At 39.8% G+C, this 23,167-nt stretch overlaps 3 protein-coding genes across 3 annotated transcripts in view; 2 read left to right on the plus strand and 1 right to left on the minus strand.

Moving 5' to 3' along the window:
- Positions 1 to 6,545, plus strand: part of LOC133014568 (collagen alpha-1(XIV) chain-like) — a 131,388-nt gene extending 124,843 nt beyond the window's left edge. The window contains exons 47-48 of the mRNA XM_061081833.1: positions 424 to 579; positions 4,550 to 6,545. Coding sequence (XP_060937816.1) covers positions 424 to 579; positions 4,550 to 4,848 — 455 coding nt within the window. The 3' untranslated portion in view covers positions 4,849 to 6,545. The remainder of the gene's footprint in view (positions 1 to 423; positions 580 to 4,549) is intronic.
- A 43-nt stretch (positions 6,546 to 6,588) lies between these two features.
- mrpl13 (mitochondrial ribosomal protein L13) lies at positions 6,589 to 18,179 on the minus strand. Its single transcript, XM_061081371.1, has 7 exons — positions 18,093 to 18,179; positions 16,611 to 16,734; positions 16,209 to 16,302; positions 15,569 to 15,629; positions 13,913 to 13,999; positions 12,126 to 12,247; positions 6,589 to 7,109 (listed from the first exon to the last, which is right to left on the minus strand). The coding sequence occupies exons 1-7, from the start codon at positions 18,117 to 18,119 to the stop codon at positions 7,085 to 7,087; spliced, it is 540 nt and encodes a 179-aa protein (XP_060937354.1). The 5' UTR covers positions 18,120 to 18,179; the 3' UTR covers positions 6,589 to 7,084.
- Positions 18,180 to 18,461: 282 nt separating this feature from the next.
- dscc1 (DNA replication and sister chromatid cohesion 1) lies at positions 18,462 to 21,808 on the plus strand. The gene is made up of 9 exons (XM_061081935.1): positions 18,462 to 18,751; positions 19,359 to 19,527; positions 19,612 to 19,746; positions 19,989 to 20,079; positions 20,175 to 20,313; positions 20,393 to 20,445; positions 20,561 to 20,715; positions 21,344 to 21,492; positions 21,574 to 21,808. The coding sequence occupies exons 1-9, from the start codon at positions 18,564 to 18,566 to the stop codon at positions 21,683 to 21,685; spliced, it is 1,191 nt and encodes a 396-aa protein (XP_060937918.1). The 5' UTR covers positions 18,462 to 18,563; the 3' UTR covers positions 21,686 to 21,808.
- The last annotated feature ends 1,359 nt before the right edge of the window (positions 21,809 to 23,167 follow it).

Raw genomic sequence — 23,167 nt, forward strand, 5'->3', positions numbered from 1 at the left:
CTTCAACATTTATTTTTTAAATATTTCATGTTTCTGCTGACGGCTGAGGTGCGTCTGTGTAAACAGAAAACAGGAGCCTCCGGCTAAATTTCAGCTCAGAAGTGTTATTCCTGCGCCTGCCCCTGGGACGTTCACTATCATCTCCCTTATCCAGAAATGACAAGCAAACATTTGCTGCCCCCTAATATTTTGTGTCATGTTGTTGCTGCAGCAGAGCGGGGGATTTAGAGGAGATTGAAGAGGTGATAGTACAGTGACAGCATCAAACCTCGCAGCCACTTTCTCATTTTACTCTCCCCCTCTTCCTCTGTCACCCGTGATCCCATCACCGCACTGCCGGTGTCGTTTTATCAAATGTTCACTGGTGACGGGATTCTCTGAGCTCGCCCGTCTTTTTAACCCGGACTTTACCTTCGTCCTCAGGCCTGCCGGGTGAAGGACGCACAGGCAGCCAGGGTCCATCCGGTCGGCCCGGCAACCCTGGGACGGCTGGGAGGCCGGGGAATCCGGGTAGCACCGGACCAGCCGGGTCGCCAGGATACTGTGACCAGAACTCTTGCCTGGGATACAACGTTGGAGGTAAGAAACCATCCTACTTTACTTTAACCATCATAACTATATATCTGTATTTCCAAACTGTATGCAAATTCATTATATAACAGGTTCAAAACAGTTTTATCAAAATTTGGCACGTTGGGAAAAAACAACTGCAAAAAAGGTTTTTAGTTGAGAATCCTGAGATGAGTCAGAGCTAACAGAGCTCCTCATAATAAACAAAAAGGAATCAATGAAATCAAACAGAAATACCCTTAACAGCAACTAATAAGCTTTAAGGGACTTTAATGTGCAGCATTTGTCAACAATTATAATTTATTTTAAACACATATTTTTTATTTAATATATTTGTATTCATTGTCGTTATGTGTGCCCACAGGAGGAGTTATAGAGTTATTGTTATTGACAAATTAATAGTGACAAATAAAAAATATATGATAGTTATACGTGGGAATAATTTCGGAAATGTACTAGTGTTTTCCTGCTTAACCAGAGTGAGACAAACTTATTCTTGAAGCCACTTCTTCGTCAAGGTATGTGGAATCATATGTGTTTAATATCACTTCGCAAAATTACATTGCTTCCATCATTTTCATTAAGTTACACTGAACCACATGAAACTGAAATGTGTTATGTGTTAATGTGAGATGGAACATAGGCCATATAGGTGGGACACATCTGTAAATCTAAAGTTCATGCTCAGTAAAGCAGGAGAGTCTTTGGTGTGTAAAACCTTTTTTCCTTTTTCATTTCGCATCGCAGACATGAACGAGACACATGTCCTTGATAATCTTGTCATCTTGAATCTTTTCCGTCTTCCACAGTCGGGGTATGACAGAGGAAAGTTGTTTACAAGATTACACTTTTGATTGGATGATTTCCCCCAAAAAACTAAAACACAAAATTGTAAGACCTTAAAAAAAAACATTGTTTATTCTGTTGATTTCCTTTAATTTGTCTTTTTGCAACTGAGCATTAATTATATTCTGTCATTTTGCGATTTGAGAAGAGTTACTTTAAAGGGACTGACTACTGAAGAAATAATTAAATCTTTCCTTTTGTTATATCTGCTCATTTATTAACACAAACAGCTCAAACAGTCCAACTAATAAAGAAAACATTGTTTTCACTGTGACAGACGTCTCTTGAGAGAGTTATTATTCCTTTAAAGTCCTCGGACTCATCTGGTTTTTGTAGTTGTTCCACTCTGAAATTTAAACATTCATGTCCACACTTGCGGATTAAGAAGTTAACTGCGTCACTGACCAAAGATGTTTGTCTGCATTCAGATCTAATACACTTTACTTTCTCACACACATACACACACACACACGCTCGCTCTGCATCTTTGAATATTCATAATGACCTTGCAGCTTGATGTCTATTTGGTCTTGGGCCGTTGCAACAAGGACATTGCACATCTAACAGCTCCTGACACTTCGCCCTGATGATGTATCATGTGCTAAAAGTAGCTGATGAATGAGACATTACTTCATCTGTCAGAGCAGATTTATTTCCTATACATTTATTCCATTCCGTTATTTCATTTCATGACTTAAGATGCAAGGATTCTGAAATACCTCTCTGACAACTTGAAAAACGGTTGTTAAATACTCTATGTGGAGTATTTTCTTCCTTTCACAGCTAATTTAGCTTAGTTTGTCTTTGTGACAATGAAAGGGTTGTTAGGTGTTCAGCTTAATGTGTTTTCCTGTTTAACTAGTGTGAGACAAACTTTGTTTTTTATGTCTACTTTTTGTTTTTGCAAGTATTTCCCAGGTGTGTGACTGCTGAGAGTAAGACTGAGGGTCTAATCATTATTGATCTACAATTAATTATCTGTTTAACGATACCGTATAAAATGTCATAATAAAAAAGACCTACACACAAATATATAAAGAATATATGCAGGTATGGCCCAATGTTCCTACGACCAAGATAAATAGAGGTTTTCTCTTCATGTTCAGACATGGAATAAATAAACAAATCTTTCATTTCTTTTCTCGTCCTGTGAGACAGGACTATTGATTTGAGTCTGAAGCGCCTTCTTTAAAACCTTTGATTCAAGAGAGAAATCCTACACAATTGTTTGCCTACAAAATCAAAACATTATTTCTTCAGAATTACTGTTCCCACTTTCTTGGAAAATACAGATCATGCATTTAGGTTAAATGTTATTCTCAATCCCACTGTTAGAATACTTGTTTTACTAATTACCAGTACATGTGGTTAAATTGGACCAGTCATCCTTACAGGGCGTAGATTAATGGGTGTATTCCTCTGTTAGAGAAGTGGGAGAAATACACTTTAATACAGTAAATGGACAAAACACCACTGGGTGTTTCATCTTCATCTATGAATTTTTCCTTCAAACTTCCAAAGCTTTAGAGCTGTGTGCATGAAACCAAGCACAGTGATCATTCACTGAATATATACTGGTTTAACGGTGCAGTGGTGGTTTGTTCCTGCAGACATCACCTCACAGTGTTTGGCTCTCTCAAGGCATGCTCTCCCCGGTTAACTTTACGATCTACAAACTCTTGTGTTTCTGTTTTCTGTGTTGGAAAATCTCTATTTGAGCTTTCTCTTGTAAAGAAAGAGAAATAGGGATCTGGCACGTTTTCCCTCTTCCCAAACATTTTATATTAATGTCTTTTTATGTATCCGTGCTGAATCTTCTGTGAGGATTGGTCCCGATTTGTGTGTTTTCCTCCTGTAAGAGAGAGACGCAGAGTCCAAGACAATTTTTTCTACCTCCAAAACCACAACCAGACAGCTGGAAAAGTGTCCGTCGGTGCGGTTTGAGAGGTTTAACTCTTTGGTGTCGTTGGGTTTTTTTCTCCTGATATAAGGTAACATCTTCTCTCTGACTTTTTTCCCCCCACCTCCCTGTGTTCCCCTCCCTCCTCGTCTTCCTCACTGAAGTTCAACAGGACTATCGGAATGATTACTGAGGAGCATTCTCCAACCTTCCTCCTCCTCCTCCTCCTCCTCCTGAGGTCATCTCCTCCCTCCCTCACTCTGTGGCCTGTGCATCAGATTGAAAACTGACAAATTCAATGATTCTCTCAAGACCTACATATTTCTTGGGATGGATAATTACTCCTGGCCCCAATGTTTACCCTCTAATCCCTGCAGCAGTGTTTTTTTTTTCTCATTTTCACCCAATACTATTACATATACTTCATTTTTGTAGGAGTAGTGAAATCATCATGAATTTTTGAGGCCAGCGAATCAGAGTTTTATCCATCCATTTTTTTTAAATTGCAACTTTTAAAAAAGCCTTCTTAATAGAGAAAATATTTTTTAGCAACTTTAACACCAAGCTTGGTTCACATGCAAGTTTTTGGACAGATACATAAGATTTTTCTTTTAAGCCCATCTATTAAGATATGATAGATTTCCACCATCAGCTGAATTTCTTGATGGAACCGTTAAGCTGTTTGTTTCATCCTCTTGAGACAAAAATGGATGAGCTTACTTCCCAAACAATCCACTGCTGTGACGACGAGCACCACCGGAGATGGCGGCTCCATCTGTCAACAAATACTCGTGCACCCCTCTTCACCCCCGCTTCGAGCTCAAATCTCCTCAAAGCTAATCTCAGCTAAATACTGATGAGTTGCTTTGATGCTGGTCGGCTGCATTCATCACTAACCAACCTCTTCTATCTGTGCATCTCTTATACTTGAAGCTGGAAATCTAAATTTTACCCCTAACCCAACTCAGATGTGATGTTTTCATTTGTGGGAAATGATCACATCTGGACACTATTTGATGAAGACATAATGTTCCTCTGATTTCATTAACCGACTTCCTTACTAAGCCGATCTTTTGGACGTTATCTTAGCGTCCCGAGGTCAATGATACCAGACAATAATCCTTAGCAGCTTCAAATCATTAAAACCTGCTGTGTAGTTCCATTTTCAACCTGTGCATGCTGCCCTTCCCTGCTGTGCTCCTCAAACTGACCCCACCTATTCCCACCACCCAGTCCAACCCCTGCCTCACGCCGGCTACCGGTCCTACAATCCCCCTTACAACAACGACCAAGGAGGCGAGGACGAAGAGGAGGAGGAGGAGGAAGAAGAGGAAGAGCAGGACCCCTACCACCATCGTGTTTACCCCCCTCAGTACTACCCCCAGCAGCCTCCCCCATCAGTGCACGATCCCCGCGGGTACCACTCAGGCCCCGCCCACTCTGAGGATGTGGAGCTGAGGTCGCCGGGCGTCGTGAGGAGGTTTTCACGGGACGTCGTGGTCATGGAGGAGAGCAAGGAGGGAGGACTTTAGAAGGAAGGATGGACTCACCTAAAGTGCTTGAGCCCTGCACGCCACAACACACACACACACACACAGGCTTATACTGTATACACACACCGGGGAAACAAATCAGACACTGACACACACGTATGGGATAAATGTCATGCCACGTTCCAAAAACTGAAAAAGAAAGGTTGAAACTTGAGATCTGATCAAAATAAATGTTTTGTATGGTTGAAATGAAGTTTGGAGGCTGTGCATGTTTTTATATGCTGAAAAAAAACACAACATTATTTTGTATTTGAGTTTTCCTCTTCAATCAAGAGTTAGCTCTCCAGGTTTGGAACCTTGTAAATGGATCTGATCTGAAAACTGGTGCACGTACTATGGAAAAACTGAAACGTTGAGACTTGAGTTTTGAAAGGGCAAATCTTTATTTTGAAACGAATGTACACTTGCACTCTTGTAGCAGTCTGTTAACTTATTTTGTTCAAAAAATGTATCCCACACCTTTACAAGATAGTGAAACTGATGATTTTTGGCCCTGTTGTCCTGCACCTCGAATCTGAAAAAAAAAACATTTTCCATGTCTCCAAAACTTAGTTTCAATCGTGCAAACCCTGAGTTTCAACCTTTCAAAGCCTTTTCTTCTCAATTTTGGAAGATGGCATGGTATCTGCACACATGCACATCTGACCCCCTTCTGAACCTGGGGTTAGAAGCCCCACCCCCTCTCCCTGTGTGGTTCTCCAGCAGGTGAGACAGTGTAAATAGCTCTGTGGACTCTTGTACGATATCTGTAAAAACACGGGGTCCGAAAAGTGCCTGATCTATGTTAGCATCATCCAGTGGTAATGCAAAGGTAAGACGTGATTCCTGTCTTCTTACATCTGATTCCAGGACTCAACCCTTCATGGTGTGTCTTTTTGTTGTGTGAAGCCGCATGTCTCCTTTGAGCCAATCAGTGAGTGTGTAACTGGACACGTGCATCTCGTTTTGGATTCATGCAACTAGAAATATTATTTTACAACCCGCACCTTCGAGGATGTTGGGCTGGCGACATTTGTACAGGCTGCTTTTTATAAAACGATGAATTATGTTTCAATCGCTTATTTCAATGTGTTAAAGGAATATTGAAATGGTTTTTTTAAGTGATTTCTCCGTTACAGTATTGTGTTGAGTTTTGCTTATTTGGACTGAAATATTATGGGAGTTATCCACTAAAATGAAATGCAGAAGCATCAAATTTCTGTTAATTTACCTTAACACTGTGGAACACTAATCTCTTTTAAATTATTTTCATTCAGAGAAAAACTGGCCCCCCCGTTACATTTTGTCCAGCCATATCTGTTACTGTGTCTGTTCTGGGTTTTGATTGTTTGACTCGTTGGGAATTAAAAGGGACAAATCAGCATCGTTTGTGTCTTGTGTTGCTTTGTTTATTGTTCTTATGCAAAGTTGGGCCTGTTCACTGTGGAAACTGTTTTCTCACCTGGATCCAGAAAAAAGTCTCAACCATCAGTGTCACCTCTGTCCCTCCTGCACTGCAGCCTGGGAAAAACAAGCACTAAAGTAAAAGTTCAGCTGTGAACTTGCCCTCGTCTATTTCGACATTTAAACTGTGGAGCTGACACAGTCTTAATAAGGAAGTGTCTCACCAACATGCCCCTTATTTATTTTGTATTTTGTTTGCTTTTATAACCAATAAATCTGTAATGAGACTCCAACACTGTGTTTTAGCTTGCTTGTTTAAAAAACATTACAAGAGCGTGTTATTTAAATTGTTTATTAGCCTATTTTACAATGCAAATAAGAAGAACCAATATTTATGCAACAACAATCTGGAAATCTATAGCACAATGATGAAAACGAAAACACATTTTCTACTGAACCCACACTGACGACCTGAATGTTGTCATGGTAACACATTAATTGGGTTTGCTTATAAAGCCACAACCCTTCGAAAAGCAGGATCGGATCCATTTCATGGTTCTATAAATCACAGAAAAACCCACAGAATCTGACTTTCTCTGATCAGAGCCATCCGGGGAAATCTCCGGCTGATTATTCAGGCCTGAAGACCAAGAAAAGGGTGTAATGATTCACCTGAACAGAGAAAATCAGTTTGTTTGTATGTTCTGATCTAACTATCAGAATCCTGCTTTGGTCATTTATCCTTTCTAAATAAATGTGAGGAAACTTGTTGTGTCCAGTGAGGTGTTAATGTGAAGATCTTCAGCTCTGCTCACATCGGGCGACTTTGATTTCATTTCATCTTGTAGTCTTGAGGTCTGTGGAGGAGAAGAATCACAGGACAACACATTAGTATTGGGGGGAATACAAGGAATAACATGGAGAGAAAGTGACGGACGAGAAAGACGACAGATCCTATCGCTCTCTCTTCAAAATGAGACCAGACGCAGCATCCTCTTTGTGTTTCTTCCGTTTAATTTCGAGCAGCGATAACAGACGACAGATATTATCACAGCGAGCTGTATATTAGTTTTGATACAAAGTAGAAAAAATATTATCAAGTGAAATCGCCCCGCTATCAACTACAGCTGTGTGTTTATGTTGTCGATGCTCTCGTCCAAGTACGTGTGTGTAATAGACCTGACGGAGAGGGGATAGTTTGGTTGATACTCATAACTTCAAAGGTCTGTTTAAGGTTTGAGACTTGTTTTCTTCTAGGGGAGGGGGGGGGGTGGGATCCAATAATCCTACCATCAAAAGATAATAACATTTCCCTCCTGCTCCAAGGTTTTTCTGAGAGAATATTAACTGTGTTTAATAAAGGGCAACGATTTCATCGCCCTGAACGACCTCCACTCCGGCTCCCGTCTCACACACACATATTTGATCAGTAAAATGAATAAGACAGAGTGTGAGGGACGCCCGTCTCTTAAATAAACCAGGATTGGCTTGACCTTGACAACCACACAGTGACAGGCCTGAGCACGCGCACTGATTGGCTGAGGAGATTGGATCAGTAAACAATAAGAAGGGGCTCATTTATCACTGTTCACACATACACAGACAATGCTGAACGCTTTGTACACATCTGTTCAAGGAGCACAACCACGGAGACCAGTAACTGAGTGAAAACAACAATCTCTGGATCAGAGACCTCTGGGAATTATGCAGTTTCACTGAATTTATAAAGATATTTCGGTTCATTTTGGATGGAAATCTTCTTTCTGTACATGACAATTGCCCAAATGTTGTTGTCCTAATGTCCTGGTAATTATTGTATAAACCAAAGGTGTTTTCTAAGCCCAGATGACTGATGATTACACACACTTAGCCAAGACTAATGCAGTCTAACGTAGTCCTGTATCCCCCCCCGCCCAGGCCCAACTGTCCCCTTAAATTAAATCAAGCTGCCCCCGAATGTCACACACTCATCGATATCAGTTCCCTGAATGTGCCTTTTTCTAATCAAGATCCATGAATTATTCTCTGAGAAATCAAAGAGAATGTTGAACATCTCCCAATGGAAAAAGAAAGTGGAAACAAAATATATTCTGCATCCACACCAAAATTGTATGGGTTATTTGATATAGTGACATATCTTCCAGCACACAACTGAAGATATGTCCAAAACATCTGCTGGTAGTTGTTAACTTAAATTGTGCAGAAGGGATATTCAACATCTTGTCCTATATTCTAAACATTGACCCATACCGATTCTTCCACCAAGTAGTTTTTGTATAATCCTTCTTACTAACAAACAAACAGATGGATAAAAACATAACTTGCTTGGCAGATGTAATGAAACTAAACCTTCGTGTAGATAAGATTCACTAAGGGTTTGTTATGACTGCATTCGTTTTTGCTACATTTAGAATACAAACATATTATGTTTCTAATGTAGTGTAGCGTAAAGAGCGTTCACATGTGACACATTAAGAAACATTAAAAAGTTGCATGGTTGTGTCTCAGTCTTGTTAAGTGGGTACTCATTGCTGGAGACTGATATAATTACAACAGAGAGCATTAAAAATTATAATGCAATATATTAACGCTGCCAAGTGAGGTGAGCCACAAGGCAGCACTTGAATTTACTGCTTGATTTTTTTTTTTTTACGAGCTCACCAACAGTCACAATCTGTCAGTAATTAAATTAAGACTTTATATATGTAAAAGGTGTTGAGCCACAGCTTCCGCAGATGAAGATCTGTGGCCCTAACCAGGATGAGCAGCTGGAGAATTGACCAAAGGTTGGGCCGAGAATTTTCGGAGAAACAAGATTTTATTAATTTTTTCAAATCAAAGCACATTTCTTAAGCAAGATTTTCTCTATTATTATTACCTTCCCTAGAGGTTATGTTTTTATTGGCATATGTTTATTAGTTAAGAGGATTCTCTAAAAAATGCTAAACCGATTTACATGAAATTTTGCTGTGGGGTGGGACCAGAACCAAGAAGAACCAGAAGGTTTGTTTTCTTCTTCAACATGTCGTTAGCCTTAGAAGAAGTTTATGCTCTGCGAGTGCCCTTCTAGTTATAAATGCATTATTTATTTTCTTAGAACACATGCCTTTACACAGCCAGGGAACCTGCTTCTCACTATGTAAATGACAAGTATAAACAAAGCAGTATGTACTCGGCTATATCATCCAACACAACATCATAAACCTTTTCCTGCTGCCGTCTCATAAATTAAACTTTTCAAACAGGAACGGAGACGTGTTTATTTATCGCTCGCTCACACTATAAATACTGAGGTGCAACCAACAATGTGCTGGTGACGGTAAAACATGAGTGATTAACGGTTTTAAGTAATGCTCAGCAGTGGCATGTCATCATTTATCTGACTCATTTTGCTTCTTATTTCCCAATGACACACTCATTACATCGGTTTACAGAGCTATCCTGTCTTCAGGGTCACCACATGGTGTAGAAGCTCTGCCGTTTGTTGCCACAGCAAAGGCAGCGCTTGGTTACATGTGGCAAATCACCCTGATGACGCAAACTGCTGATTTGTTGTCATGTAAAAATTAGATTTGAGGGATCGACTCGAGGTCCCAATTCAAATAGAATGTATCATGTAGCCCTACATTGATGAATTCTAATGCTGAGCAGGTGGATGGCAGCAGGCTGTCAGTCTCAGGTAACCCTTCGTAATGATGTTTACTACGTGTGAGTCCAGAGAAATGCAACATGGACGACTTTATCATGACAGCAAACTGCGGGTCACAGTGTCAGTCTAATCTGCAACCAGCAAACGCTTCACTCAGAAAAGCCATGAATATGATTATGTCATATAACAAGATGCTCTCCCACACACATCAACACACCCACACACACAAACACACACAGCATGTCCACACAGTCAGGGAGTGGAGGAGCAGCCAACTCTCCACACATGCATTTGTGACATTGCATTATTTAAATTCAAAGGTTTGACACAGCATCTAGACCAGGGGACCAGATACAAAGTGTCTGTTGAACAATAGAAACTCCGTAGAGAAGCAGCTGATTGGCCTGGGGTGTCAGGGTTTCTGCAGGTTTCAGCAAGTTAAATTTAAGGACTTTTTTACGACCATAATCAATCAAATTTAAGCCTTATGTCGAGTACGACAGATAAGAAGAAACATCAGCATCCCAGAATTACATACACTTCCACATAATTGAAGATAAGGTGAAGTAGCCGAGTAGAAAATTAACTTCAATATATCACGTTAGCTCTCAGACAGAGACAGCAGGTGTCCATAGTCTCTCTCACAGCCTGTTTGTAGGTTTTACTAGAGCGGGCTAATAATAAATATTGTTGAGAAAGAACTACAACACATGGAGTCATCACAAACTATGCATACCACCAAATAATATAAATAATGTAAGCTTGAGAGAAGTTAAATGAGTGTTTAAAAAATGTATAATTAATATAATGTATTTAAGACCTAGAACTTAGCATTTTAAGGAATTTAAAACTTTTAACGCCTAAAATTCAAATTATTAAATAAACAGTTTTGAAAATGAACAATGACCCTAGTTTCTAAAGCTTTTCAATGAAGTTCACAGGACAGTCTGACTGGCAACCCTCAAATAAAAAGTTTAAACACATAAAATAAAAATGCAGACTTGGTCAAACTGGTCGTATTTTACAGGATGTGGATTCCCATGAGCCAGGAGCCTACACTCCGACAGACCGTCCTTATTGTCTGTGCCTCACGTCACACTCGCGCATTGTTGGCTGACAATCACTCACACCACAGCCACATGTGTCTGTAGTTATAATGAAGAATGGTGCATCTTATTTTTCTCCTGCACACTGGGAAAGTGAAAACAGGCAGGGTGGGTTTTGAATTGGATCCATTCATGCATACATCGCTCAATAAGATGATGAAAACAATGCGCTCTGCAGCACAGATGAGGTCTGAGGAGTGGGTGAGTGCACCCCCCCTATTCATTAACATAAAGATTGCACTGTCCTGGTTAATTATCAGTGACATGTCAACTACTGTGACTCTCCTCTATAGTCGCGTCTTTGAAATCCAAATGGATCACATCTGAGAGAGCAAATAAATGAAAACAACACTTTGTTGGAGTCTTAATATCATCTGTGGATTTTTGAGCCTGTAAACACAAAATACGAAAATGTCTGTTTATCTCAGACCTTTTTTCTACTGTCTTAAAAGAGCATTTGAAAGCATCATTTATTTTTTATAGATAACTGCCTGACCAGCCGCTTTATTCCAGACAAGAATGAATCACAGAGGCAGGTAGGTAGGAACATCAAAGACGGAAACAAGAAGCAGCCCTGTGAGATGGTGCTCAATTCAACATCACCCCCTATAGGCTGTACCCGGCTAGTACAAGATACAAAAACATGGCTCTGTGTATGTTTGTGTGTTTGTATTGACGGTAGTAAAAGGGCAGAAAGATGGGGGAAGGATTCCTAAGTAAAGGTCTATTGAAAGTATGTCATGCAATTAAAAAAGAAAATTGAAGGTTGAAAGACGTATGCTTTTGTCATTAGTATTACTATAGCTATTTACTAAGGCAAAAGTATTTTTTTATCAGATTACTTGATGGAATAGTCGATAAAATATTCGATTGCTAAACTAAGAACTAGAGGTTTAGCCCTAATGTGACACACACTAAATGCATAAACACCAAAACATCTTTGACAATGGAGACAAGAATAAAGACAATGAGTCACCAGTTAATCCAGCGAGTGCCGTTGTTTCATCTCCCTTTGTATTTGTATTTGTGCACTGTGTCACATGCGCTGTATGTGGTGTCTGCATTCACTCGAGTGTTGTGTTTGAGCACAAACTGGACGTGTGTGTGTTTCTACATACGGTGTCCACAGCCTGGGGAAGGCGCCGATCTCCTCCTCGGTGTACTCGCTGAGTTTCCTGGGGATCTTTCTGGGCTGAGGCAGCTCCTCCGTCAGGTTGGCTCGGATGTCCTCTGGCAGTTCCTGGTGGGGGGTGGGGAGAGGAGGCGGGACACCAGATTAAAGAAGAAAGGAAAATGGATGAAATAAAGAATTGAAAGGAGGTGACATTAAGATGTTAGGATTTACGCCATTAATAGAAGCAGCTAAAATATTCTACAGAGAGTCCATCACTCTCCAAGCTTCACAGATAGTCCCTCTCATTAATATTCATTAAAGGTGCGTGTGAGGCGACGGATTCATTAAGGAGCCGGCAAATAGTTCTGAATAAAAGAGTTTCAAGAATACCCTCTTGCACCATCTACCCACAGCTTTACACTATCTACACTGCTCTGACTTGCAGATGCAGTTTTTCACATGGCTCAGAAAGTCCAGGTGGTTGTATATAGAGATGTACACTACAGAACATCAGATATAATATCAAAACAGGTCCAGACCAAAATAACATGATAGTTATATGGAGTGACGTGGATAGAAACGACATCCAGCTCATTTTGGATTGAAATTAAGAGCCTGTCTAGTACTTTTTTGTTTCAGTTCATTTCAGAAGCTGTGATGTTTGACACTGGTGGTTCTTTCCAATGCAACTTTAAAATAATCAACAATTAATTCTACTGCATAATAAAAGTCTATTTACTACGGAGACTATTATTCACAATGATCTTTTAATTACGATAGTAAGAGGAAGGTTGACACACTTTGAGAAATGCGTCAATAGTCACACTTTAGTTAAATCTAGTCAGAACCGTATTTAGACTAAAGCCTCCCGGCCCTTTGCTGCATCCCCTCCCTATTCTCTGAAACTGTCCTGTCCATAAAGATGAAATGCCTAAAGAATGATCTTTGTAATGTGATATAATGTAATCTTCAAAACACTGTATTCAAAGATTTGGCTTTTTGAGGGAAACAGTACATCCTGTGATTGCAGAAAATAAAACACAACATTGACAACAAAAAACAGCTGATTTGTTACACATCCATTAGTCAGAGAGCAACATTAGCTTTCATTTGTCGTCATGTCTCTGTCATTTCAGTCCAATATTCACACTCCTGTTAGCTCTGTTTGTTTTTCCTCTATAAAATATCTGCCTCTTGGCTCTTAGCTCAGCTTAAGGCTCCACAATTATCATTTGTCATCTGGTGCTGATCAGGGTACGTGTGGCTGGTTTATCAGAGCAAGCTGGAAACATCTGCCTGCAGCATCTGGACACAAGGAGCAATGAGAATGGACCACAACTGTAAACTGTGACTTCTGAACACCAACAATGAGCCGAATGATGCCAAAAAGCTCGGTGGAGCTGAGGGGAACTGATGAGTCAGCTGATAACCCTATGCTTCATCTACACTGAGGAACACGACACAGTTATTTGACCCTTGCTAATATCACACTGAATTGTTAAAACAGCCACAGCAGCTGGGAAGAGAAATATGATGGACTTAATCGTTTATATATTACTCAATGATAATTAGGTATAACAGGTGAAGCATCTGAAATAAAGTAACCTTGACATGAGAGAAAGTTGGGAACACAAGATAAAACTGGGCATATCTGTTTGAGCCTCTTTATGCAAAATAACAGCGATGCATGTTATGTGTATTATTACATTTAATAAGCCTTGAAGTTTGATTTGAAGAGAGAATTATCTGTACAGTGTCAGTTCTGAGAGAGAAAAGAGAACCTGGACTTACATCTTCAGAATAGATGTGTAGTCGCTGCATCATGGTGCGACGCTGTAGATTCTTAGGCAGCATCCCGTAAACTGCCAACTTCACAATCTGGTGAGAAGTAGCACATTGGAAAGTTTGGAACACAGTCAACTCCTCCATTTCTCGTAAAACAGTATCTACGGCAACCTCACACAAGCTTTCCTGTATTTTTCTTGTCTGTTTCTCAATGTGAGTTTGGCTGCTAAGGATGTGAATTTGAACTTGGACTGAGTTATTGGACTGAGTTATTGTTGGGCAGATAATATGTTGGACAGAGATGCTGGACAAAGCACTGACAAATCATTCATCTGTCAAATTCCATTTCTCACTCCAACCCTCCACAATTCACTTTAACTAAACCACCAGCAGGACACACGTCTGCGGTCAGAGGCTGGACTTCAACCTGCAGCAGCAAAAAGCCAACAGCCGAGTGCATGTCTCTCCTGATTTACTACAATAAAGATCGGGCACCAGTTCAGGTCATTTAGCTACTTTTAGTGGTTCCAATGTAAAATGAGCACCTTTCTGGTATTTTTCCCATCAGCCCTAACATTGCCAATCCATTTGTTCGTTGCTTGGTTTGTATGTTTGTCTCCACAAAACATGGAGGGGGGCTGCAGTATGGGTCAGGGAAGAACACATCTAGATCCAGATCAGGTGACAGATTCTGGATTTTTTTTTCATCATTGAAAGATAGAGTATGTTTTTGTTTTTGAACTGAATTGCATCTAATGTGTCTCTATAAGTGAGCCAAAGCTCATTGGTATAAACAGGCTGATTTATTGCCCCTTTCAAGGAGGTAATGTTTTCACCCCGTCCATTTGTGCATTAATTTGTATGTTTGTTTGTGTTTGACTCAAAGTTAAATGATTCAAAAGCAACAGAATGGATTAGCACGAAACTTAGAGGAAGGGTGTGGTGTGGGTCAGGGAAGACGCCATTAAACAGGCGGCAGATGCAGGACTTTTATTTCCGCTTTCTTTAATATTTCGAGATTTTGTATTTTTCAACATTTTCCTGGAGAAAAATTCATGGATCTAGATGAAAATCGGGCACATTTTGGGAAGTGGTATCTGGTGCAGGTTGATTGAATTTAAGCAGACTGTTGGTGGAGGTATGAGTGCCACTGCAGGTATCTCTTAGGATGGCAATATTATTATGATATTGGATATTTAGGTGGTTTGCCAGTAACAGCTTTTAAGGTCAGATCCAGGTCTAAATTTAGTTTTATCTGTGTGTAATATACGTCAAACTCTGCTTTTCCTGTAACACAGTGAAATATGCAACAAACTAAAACCACAGGAATTATCCCTGAGCTGACATTCTCATACTGAGATTCACCAAACACCAACGTCTCGACTGTAAATCCACTGCTGTTTAATCCCTGTCCTCTGCACTTCATGTTGACGTGCACCAGCAGCACATACAGTATGAAGGAAGGGATAAATGTCAAACCATGATGTGCCTACTCTGAAAAAAGAGTGTGGCAGACACAGAAATTATACTAATCTCCCAGAATGTGGGTTAAAATCCTACATACAGTAGAACAGAAACCCACAGTGTACGGTGTGAAGGCTTTGGCATTTCTGTGATTTTGCTAGATTTTCAGAAAGTAAGAAACCAATGAGGGAGACTTACAGCTTGTGGGTCTTTTTGATGCAACTGGGCAGCTGTGAGTTGTTTGAATCCACCTGGGTACCTTCAGAAAAAAAAAGATAAGTCTCTGTTTTGTTTACAAACGCCTTAACACACTCAATTCCACTTACAGTAAATATATAGGCGTCTATGTAAAAATATTAAAACATGCAGATACCAGATATTAGGAAGAATACGATTCTCTACTAAACACAATTAATTTAAGAGCAATTTGTTATATATGCACTTCCAATTAAATATTTCCTTTCTTTTAAACAGATTAAATAAATTGTAATGATATTGTTAATTCATAATCTCCAGCTTTCAAAGAATATTTGACAAGAAAATGCTGTCCTCACTATGTTTCACTTTAAAGTGTAACAAAAAAAAACTCATCCCTCTAATGTCTAATGTTAATCCATGAAGTGCCATGCAGGGAAAATCAAATGCTTATTTGTACCAGCTCAGCAGTTTAACAGCTTTTCACAACTCCAACTCCAGAATATAGACTCAACACAACTCAAATGCACCACAAAGTATGAGATTGTGACAAGAGGCTACTAGGGCATTATTTATATTTAAATTTTAACAAATAATGTAGAGTAAAAAAAGAAAAAAGGAAGAATAAAACGTTGGGACTCACCCTGTGTGTGACGAGTAGACTTTCTGCTCCCATTTGTTTCCAGAGAACGCTATGTGTTTGGTGTTTATTACTATTACATGGTCTCCACAGTCACCTGCAAAGAGGAGCAAGGTCAGTGTTATGTTAAAAAGAATACAACACTCGACAGTGTTTTTACCAGAGAGACAAAAATGAAGAGACAGAGCTGAACTATCAATGATTATATAAACAGCAGCTCGTTTTGTGGTCCAGTAAATACTCCTCTTCCAGAAAACAAGGAATATTACGGGTTATACAATATTTTATGAAGAAATTCTGAGAACAAAGATGACATATTTTGAAAGTTGATCCTCTGCTGCCATCATGTGGCCACTCCATGGCATAACCTGACACTGAGATGGCAGGGTGGCAGCTCTTACTTACTGAGTGCATGGTAGATCGGTTTGTGTTTCCCCTGTAATCGAACAGAACACATGGTCGCGATCTTGCCAGGAGGCTGCATCTTGGCATCGATTATGAACCAGGAGCGGGCGAAGGTTGCCCATTGCTGAAAGCAGAACGTGAAAAGGAATTAGATGAATAAACATGAGACTGCAACAGGTTTAATGGTTGGAAACACGGCAGGGTTCCTAATGAAATTAATAAAGGCTTAATAAATATGGTTTAACTGTATGATCTTGGTATCGTGCATATGTACAGTTACACTGAAACACAACAGAGCCATTAATATTATTAGTTAACGTCTGAATTCCCTGCTTATGAAAAAACATCTGCTGTATAAAGGCCAGAGACTGTGTTGTGGTGTTTGAAGCCATATAATATAAATGTATAATTTAATTCATTTCTAAATTATGACTGTTGCTGTTTTTTTCCTTTATTAAAGTGACTGCTCGGACAGCCTGACAACCTGAATATGTAACTAAAAAAACATATCCAAATCAAATAAAACCTAACAAATGATTTGCAATCAGACACTCTATTACAGAACACACTAAACATCACTAGCACAAATTCCCTGCTGGTCAATCACAGACTGTGGCAGATGCAGAAACTGTAGCCTAACCTAAGTTAGAACACACACAGGAAACTAGAAATTAATTGTGTGTTTCTTTGCAATTCATTGTGTGTAACAAGCCAAGCTATTTGATTATATTAATAAATCTTAATAATCTCTAATCTAGTGCTGTATATGAGTCCAAAAGGTAGGAGAATAAATCTGGTATGTTCCACCACAAACACCAATCTCATATATTATTATGTCATAGATCATATTAACATCATGGACTCAGTGTGAGTTTGCAAGAAGAGACAGAACAGCCGACACTGAAACAGCCTGACTCCATAGAGGGACAAGGACAAGTGTGTAAAGCTAGGCTGGAAGAATTGATGCCAAATAAATGTAAATACTGGTGTTTTGATTTAGCTTTTTTCTGATGACTGCATTTTGCATTAGTTAACTGATGATTAACACTGTGATGACTTGAGTGGTGCCTAAAACTGTAATTTATGAATACTACAATCATTTTATATAGTTATTTTTTCTGTTTAATGTCCTTGACAGTTCTGAAATGAGTAGCAGCCAGTTAACTGAACCATCATGTCAATACCCGAGTGATTCAGGATAAACACACACAGGTTTGAAAGGTTTGAGTTTAAAGAAACAGTAAACAGCTCATCCCGCAATATCCTACAATAACACTTCAGGTTGGGATAACACGACTTCACGTTAACGTTGCCAGGAATTAACCAGGTGTACTACAGGGTGCACAGTTATGACTCTAGTGAAGAACAGCAGCTAGCTTGTTAGCAGCGGTGAAGCTATCGACCAGCAGGACATTACACGCACGTAACGATGGAGATGAGAGTTGAGAATAAGACAGAATCCTTCATAGTGTATTAAATCACCTGAGCAGATCTGGAGAAACTTGACATGTCGGCGGGTCTATCGGCTCATCCTTATAATACTTGACCCTCAACGTGAGTAGTGGTCCGCTTGGTAAATTAGTTCGTGTTGAAACAGTTATCTGACAATATTAAGTTCCTATCTTGCAGCTTTGTGGTGCAACGAAACTTAGTGACATTTAATGGTTGGTAAATTTCCTGTTTCTGCATCCATCATCCATCCATGCTATTTAAAATAAATACATTTATAATCGTTTTTGCAATTACATAAATTCTGTCGGACAGTAGTTTCTACCCGGAGCTATTTTGAAATCGCGCTATGACGCAACTGCCGCTTCCGTCCTACAGCAGAAAGAGAGCGGGGAAATTTGACAAGTCGCCGACAGCAGCGACACAAATACACGAGTTTCCTCTTGTTTTATTCTCTGATAGAAATCACACAGGTCAATAGAGTCTATTTGAATCAACATTAACATGTCCACGTGTCGGGAGATGAGGAGTTTAGAGGAGGTGCAGGCCACGCTGCAGATCGCCAAACTGAAAGAGGACGATCTACAGAAGACCATCCACTGTCTGTCCTTTGGAGAAAATGTGTCCTCTGCAGATTACTGCCTGTTGGAGCTGGACGAGACGCTGTATAAACACCTCGAGGCTGGACAACGGTAAAGTGGTCAGGTTGGGAACTCGGTCAGTAACCACTGGTCTGAGTAGTGGCATGACTGGTGAAACCACAGATGCTGAAACTCTTCAATGTGAAAAATAGAAAGAAAAGACGTTTCTCAAGTGCTCAAAAGCTTAAAGATATATATTCAACATACTCGGTTAATATGACAGCAAGTCACATTGCAATGGTTATTTAATTTACAGTGACAAAAACAATAATAACTCCTGGAGCCAGTTAAACTAACATCAGATATTTCGTTTGCGCAACAGTTCATCAATACAAAAGCTGATAAGAGCACATGATGTTTTGACTGTTGCCATCATGTTTATTCTTGTTTAACACAATTTATTTCATTGTTTTTGGGACGGCTGTGGCTCAGGGGGTAGAGCGGGTCATCCTCTAACAAGAAAGAAAGAAGTCTGATGCTCTGTTCCTTCTGTCTGCATGCTGATACCTTGGGCAAAATACTGAAATGCAAATTGCTGCTTGTGATAGAAAAAGTGTGTGTGTGTGACAGTGTGAGTGAATGTTGCTTTTTCTCTAAAGCTCTTTGCGTGGTGAACAAGACAAAAAAAACCATTCCATTTACTTTCTCCTTGTTGCAGTCTGGTGATTCGGGGGGATAAGGAGGAGCATGCTGTGCTCTGCAGTGGAGACACAACCTACGATCTCAAAATAGCCGACACCTCCAACGTCCTGCTGTTTTTGCCAGAATGCAAAACAATGGACCAACTCACCAACAGCCAGGAAAGCTCCCATGTGGTGCCCACTCAGGTACGGAAATCAAATCACATAAACATACATGTGCACACGATTGGTTGGATTTATGACTGTGACGGTTTCCTACCTCTGTTGTAGATCTGGGGATTTTGTAACAGCTACTGGGAACTGAGGAAGCGGCGTCCTAAACTGAAGAAACTGACAAAGCTGTTAATGGAGAATCCATATGAGGGACCTGCTTTGGGGGGGCAGCTGGAGAACACAGAGAACAGGGTAAAACATAAACATATTCATTAAACATAATACCCTGTAGGACTGAGTACATACAGTTGGTAGAGGACATGTACTCTCTCAGTAGTACCCATGTAAGTCCATATCCTGTCCTTAATGAAAATGAATGGCTCAACCATTTAAACCATCAATTTGAGTTAAGCTGTCTATGAAGACTGTTGTTGCTGTTGAAGTGTTATTGTGTTTCTTAGTAACAGTTTCTTGTCGTGTTCCTCTGTTGTCAGTACACAATGCCAGATCTGTTGGAGAGGATCCAGGCCAGTGAAGAGGAAATACAGACCCATTTAGAAACCATCCATGCCTGTCAGATCGATGGTAAACACTGACTTCTGTTCGACATTGAAACAAACACGTGCATGAATTGTAAAACCTACCAGATGTGTGTTTATATCAGAGCGTCTTTCTTCCAGGTTCCTGGTGCATACTAGACTTTGATTATGAGATGAAGCTGCTTGGTCATGTGACCCAGCTGGTGGATTCTGAGTCGTGGCCCTTCAACAAGGTTTCCCTTCAAACATGTCTGGTGGAGTTAGCCCCTCTGGAGCCCAAGTGAATAAATTAGATTTTTGGTTATAATAGACATTTATTAAGCCGGTTTCCAACACTAATATTGTCTTTCTTTTCACAGCGAGATGATCGAGCATTGCTTGAACTGCTATGGGAAACGTTATCTTGAAAATGGTACAATACAAATCTGTGTAGATTCAATTGACAGATCATAAGATTTCATTAGTAAATTGTGCATCTGAACACAATCTGGAAGTACACTTCTGAACTCTGTGTTTCCTCTGCACAGACAAAGTATTTTATGCATTGAACGAGGATAAAGTCTGTCGGGGCATCGCACTCATGCTGCTGCAGAACGCTGTCAAGTTCAACCTGAGGGAGTTTCAGGAGGTCTGGCAGCAGAGCGTCCCAGATGGCATGAGCACGAGACTGGAGCAGCTGAAGGTTAGTCTGCACCTCGCTTGAACTGTGTACTGATATGAGTAGAGAAGGGGGGGTGGATTTTCTTATTTTCTCTGTGCGTTACATATTATATATATTTTTCTACACATTTTCGGCCCCATCCTTAGACTCTTTGAAAGAGAAGAGATGTAATTTCACAGAAAATCTCAACACTTTGAATAAAGATAAAGAATCTCAACTTGCACAATTGAGATTATCTACCTGAAGTGCATCTCCCCTCTAAAGGAGCTTCATGTTGTCTTTTGGTTTAAAAAACATGGCTCCTCAGTCTGCATGTTTTACAAGGTTTAAATATGTTGCCTTTTATAATACATTTAAATCCACTAAACCGTACAGCTATAGAGTGCTATGGCTTTTAGGAGTCAGGGATCTATTAAAAAGACCAGACTCTTGCTCTTATCTCAATCTTTTCAAGAGAAGATAATGTTCTTTCAAGACAGTTTACATTTTGTTTATTTTTCCAAATGCCTCCTTACTGGAGTGAGACAACATAGCTGTGGAATATTGCGACCATTAGTGACCTGCTGCAGCTGTTTGTCTCTACTCGTTCCTCCCGATGGACCTTTTAGAGAAACTGAACGCTGTGCCGATGGCTTTGTAAATCTTCCAGAGTGTCGCGCTGGTGGACCGCACGTCCCGCCCACAGACCATCTGCCTGCTGCGGTTGGACGATCTCCCAGAAGACACACTGCAGCGCTTCAACCACCTCTTTGCACTCAGAGAGAAATGGACAGAAGACGACATCACGCCATACATTCAGTAGGTGTTATCCCACTGAGAAATTATGTTAAATTTTATTTAAGCATATTGTCGTGTAATGGTTCACTTCTCCTTGTGCAGAGACCTGTGTGGAGAGAAACAGAGTACCGGAGCCCTCCTGACCAAGCACGCCCGCTCCTCAATGCAAAACGGGATCAAGGTGTTCAACTCCAGGAGACCTGTGGCCACATGAACGTGTCACATTGAAAATAAATGAGATATCATACTCTTACTTAAAAAATGACTTTAGCATTGTAGATATTTATCAATCAACCATCTCAAAGAGTTATTACAACTATCCTCCCTAAAGTTCAAGTTTTTCTCACTTAAATCAAACTTTATTTTTGTTTTATCTTGCCTGTAAAAAAAAGTATTTGTTTGCTGATAATAAAATTTGTTCTCTCAAATTTGTAATATAAGTTATTATTTCTGTCTCGTATTGTCTTTAACTAACTCGAGTTGGACAAATTTACATATTATCTTTTTCACTTCCAGCATAGATTACACAGGTGTTATGCTGGAGGTTGTCCTCAAGGGGGAGCCCTGTGCTGAAAATGTAACCTCACACTGAGCGGTACAGAGGGCACGGGCTGACATTACCAGCTGTGTTTTCCTTCACTGCATTCATTGACAATTATTTGTATCAGAGAACAACAAATAATTCACTGACTCAAGTTTCTGCTGACTGGATCCCACTGAAATTACATGTAGAGCCAAAACAATTAGATGGTTGATGATTCATCAATCGACAGCAGATTTATCAGCAGCTATTTTAGAAACAGCATTTTAAGCAAAGGTAGAAAAAACTAATTACACTGACGCTACCATGTAGAAAGAAAGAAAAACCAACAGAAACGTTTGTGGGGTCTTATATTTTTATTCTGTTCTTATTTCCTTTCATTTAAATGAATAACAAATTAATCAGGACTTATATTCAAGGAAATTTGATTCAAATTCCACACAGATACAGGTTAATGACTAAAAACATTTAAAAGAGTATTCTTTACCCATAATAAAGAGTTTAAAACCTAAACCTTCATTCAGGAGCAAAAATCCGTCTTACAACTTTAATAATTGTAACCCTAACCCTAACATGTAAAATGATTTTCGATTACAACTGATATGAACATTTCTATCTCGATATGATTTTTGGTCATATTATCCAGCCCTAATTTCAAGTGTAATTTCAAACAGTCCTATCTGTCAGACACTGTCTCTGTGATGGTACTGTGTGTATTTAGTTTTCTATAGGTGACACTGAAGTGTGTGTGACTCATGTTTTGTCACTAAAATAACTGTCTATGTGTGAATGTGTGTTAGTAGCAGGAAAAACAGCTGAGCAGACACTAAAAGCAACACAGCTTGGTTTCAACACAGACACACACACATACATGCATCTGTGTTTTATCTGCACAGGCTGTCTGACTAACCCTGACATCACCCAAAGGGAGGACAGCCTTATCAGCTCAGGGGGGAAATCAATCCCAGCTCTGTGTGTTATATCTTTTTCGTTGGTCTACGAGGCGCCTTAAAAATGATGAATTCCCTTTTCTTTCTCTCCACCTCTGGAGGATCCCTTCCTTTTTTCTTTAACTAATCATTACCTCACCCATCATGACTATTGCCTCTTCCTTCCCCTTTCCACCTCCTCCTCCTCGTCATGAAAACAACTACC

This window comes from Limanda limanda, chromosome 11 (genome assembly GCF_963576545.1).
Source record: "Limanda limanda chromosome 11, fLimLim1.1, whole genome shotgun sequence".
NCBI classification, from domain to species: Eukaryota; Metazoa; Chordata; class Actinopteri; order Pleuronectiformes; family Pleuronectidae; genus Limanda; species Limanda limanda.

What these genes read in the sequence shown, in the direction of transcription:
- mrpl13 (XM_061081371.1), bottom strand. Translation starts at nt 18,119, where the DNA reads ATGTCAAGTTTCTCCAGATCTGCTCAG. An exon ending in ACCGATCTACCATGCACTCA is followed by an intron (nt 16,303 to 16,610) that starts GTAAGTAAGAGC and finishes TCCTCTTTGCAG; the next exon opens with GTGACTGTGGAGACCATGTA. An exon ending in TTCCCCAGGCTGTGGACACC is followed by an intron (nt 7,110 to 12,125) that starts GTATGTAGAAAC and finishes TCTCCTCCACAG; the next exon opens with ACCTCAAGACTACAAGATGA.
- dscc1 (XM_061081935.1), top strand. Translation starts at nt 18,564, where the DNA reads ATGTCCACGTGTCGGGAGATGAGGAGTTTAGAGGAGGTGCAGGCCACG. An exon ending in CACCTCGAGGCTGGACAACG is followed by an intron (nt 18,752 to 19,358) that starts GTAAAGTGGTCA and finishes TCCTTGTTGCAG; the next exon opens with TCTGGTGATTCGGGGGGATA. An exon ending in CCCATGTGGTGCCCACTCAG is followed by an intron (nt 19,528 to 19,611) that starts GTACGGAAATCA and finishes CCTCTGTTGTAG; the next exon opens with ATCTGGGGATTTTGTAACAG.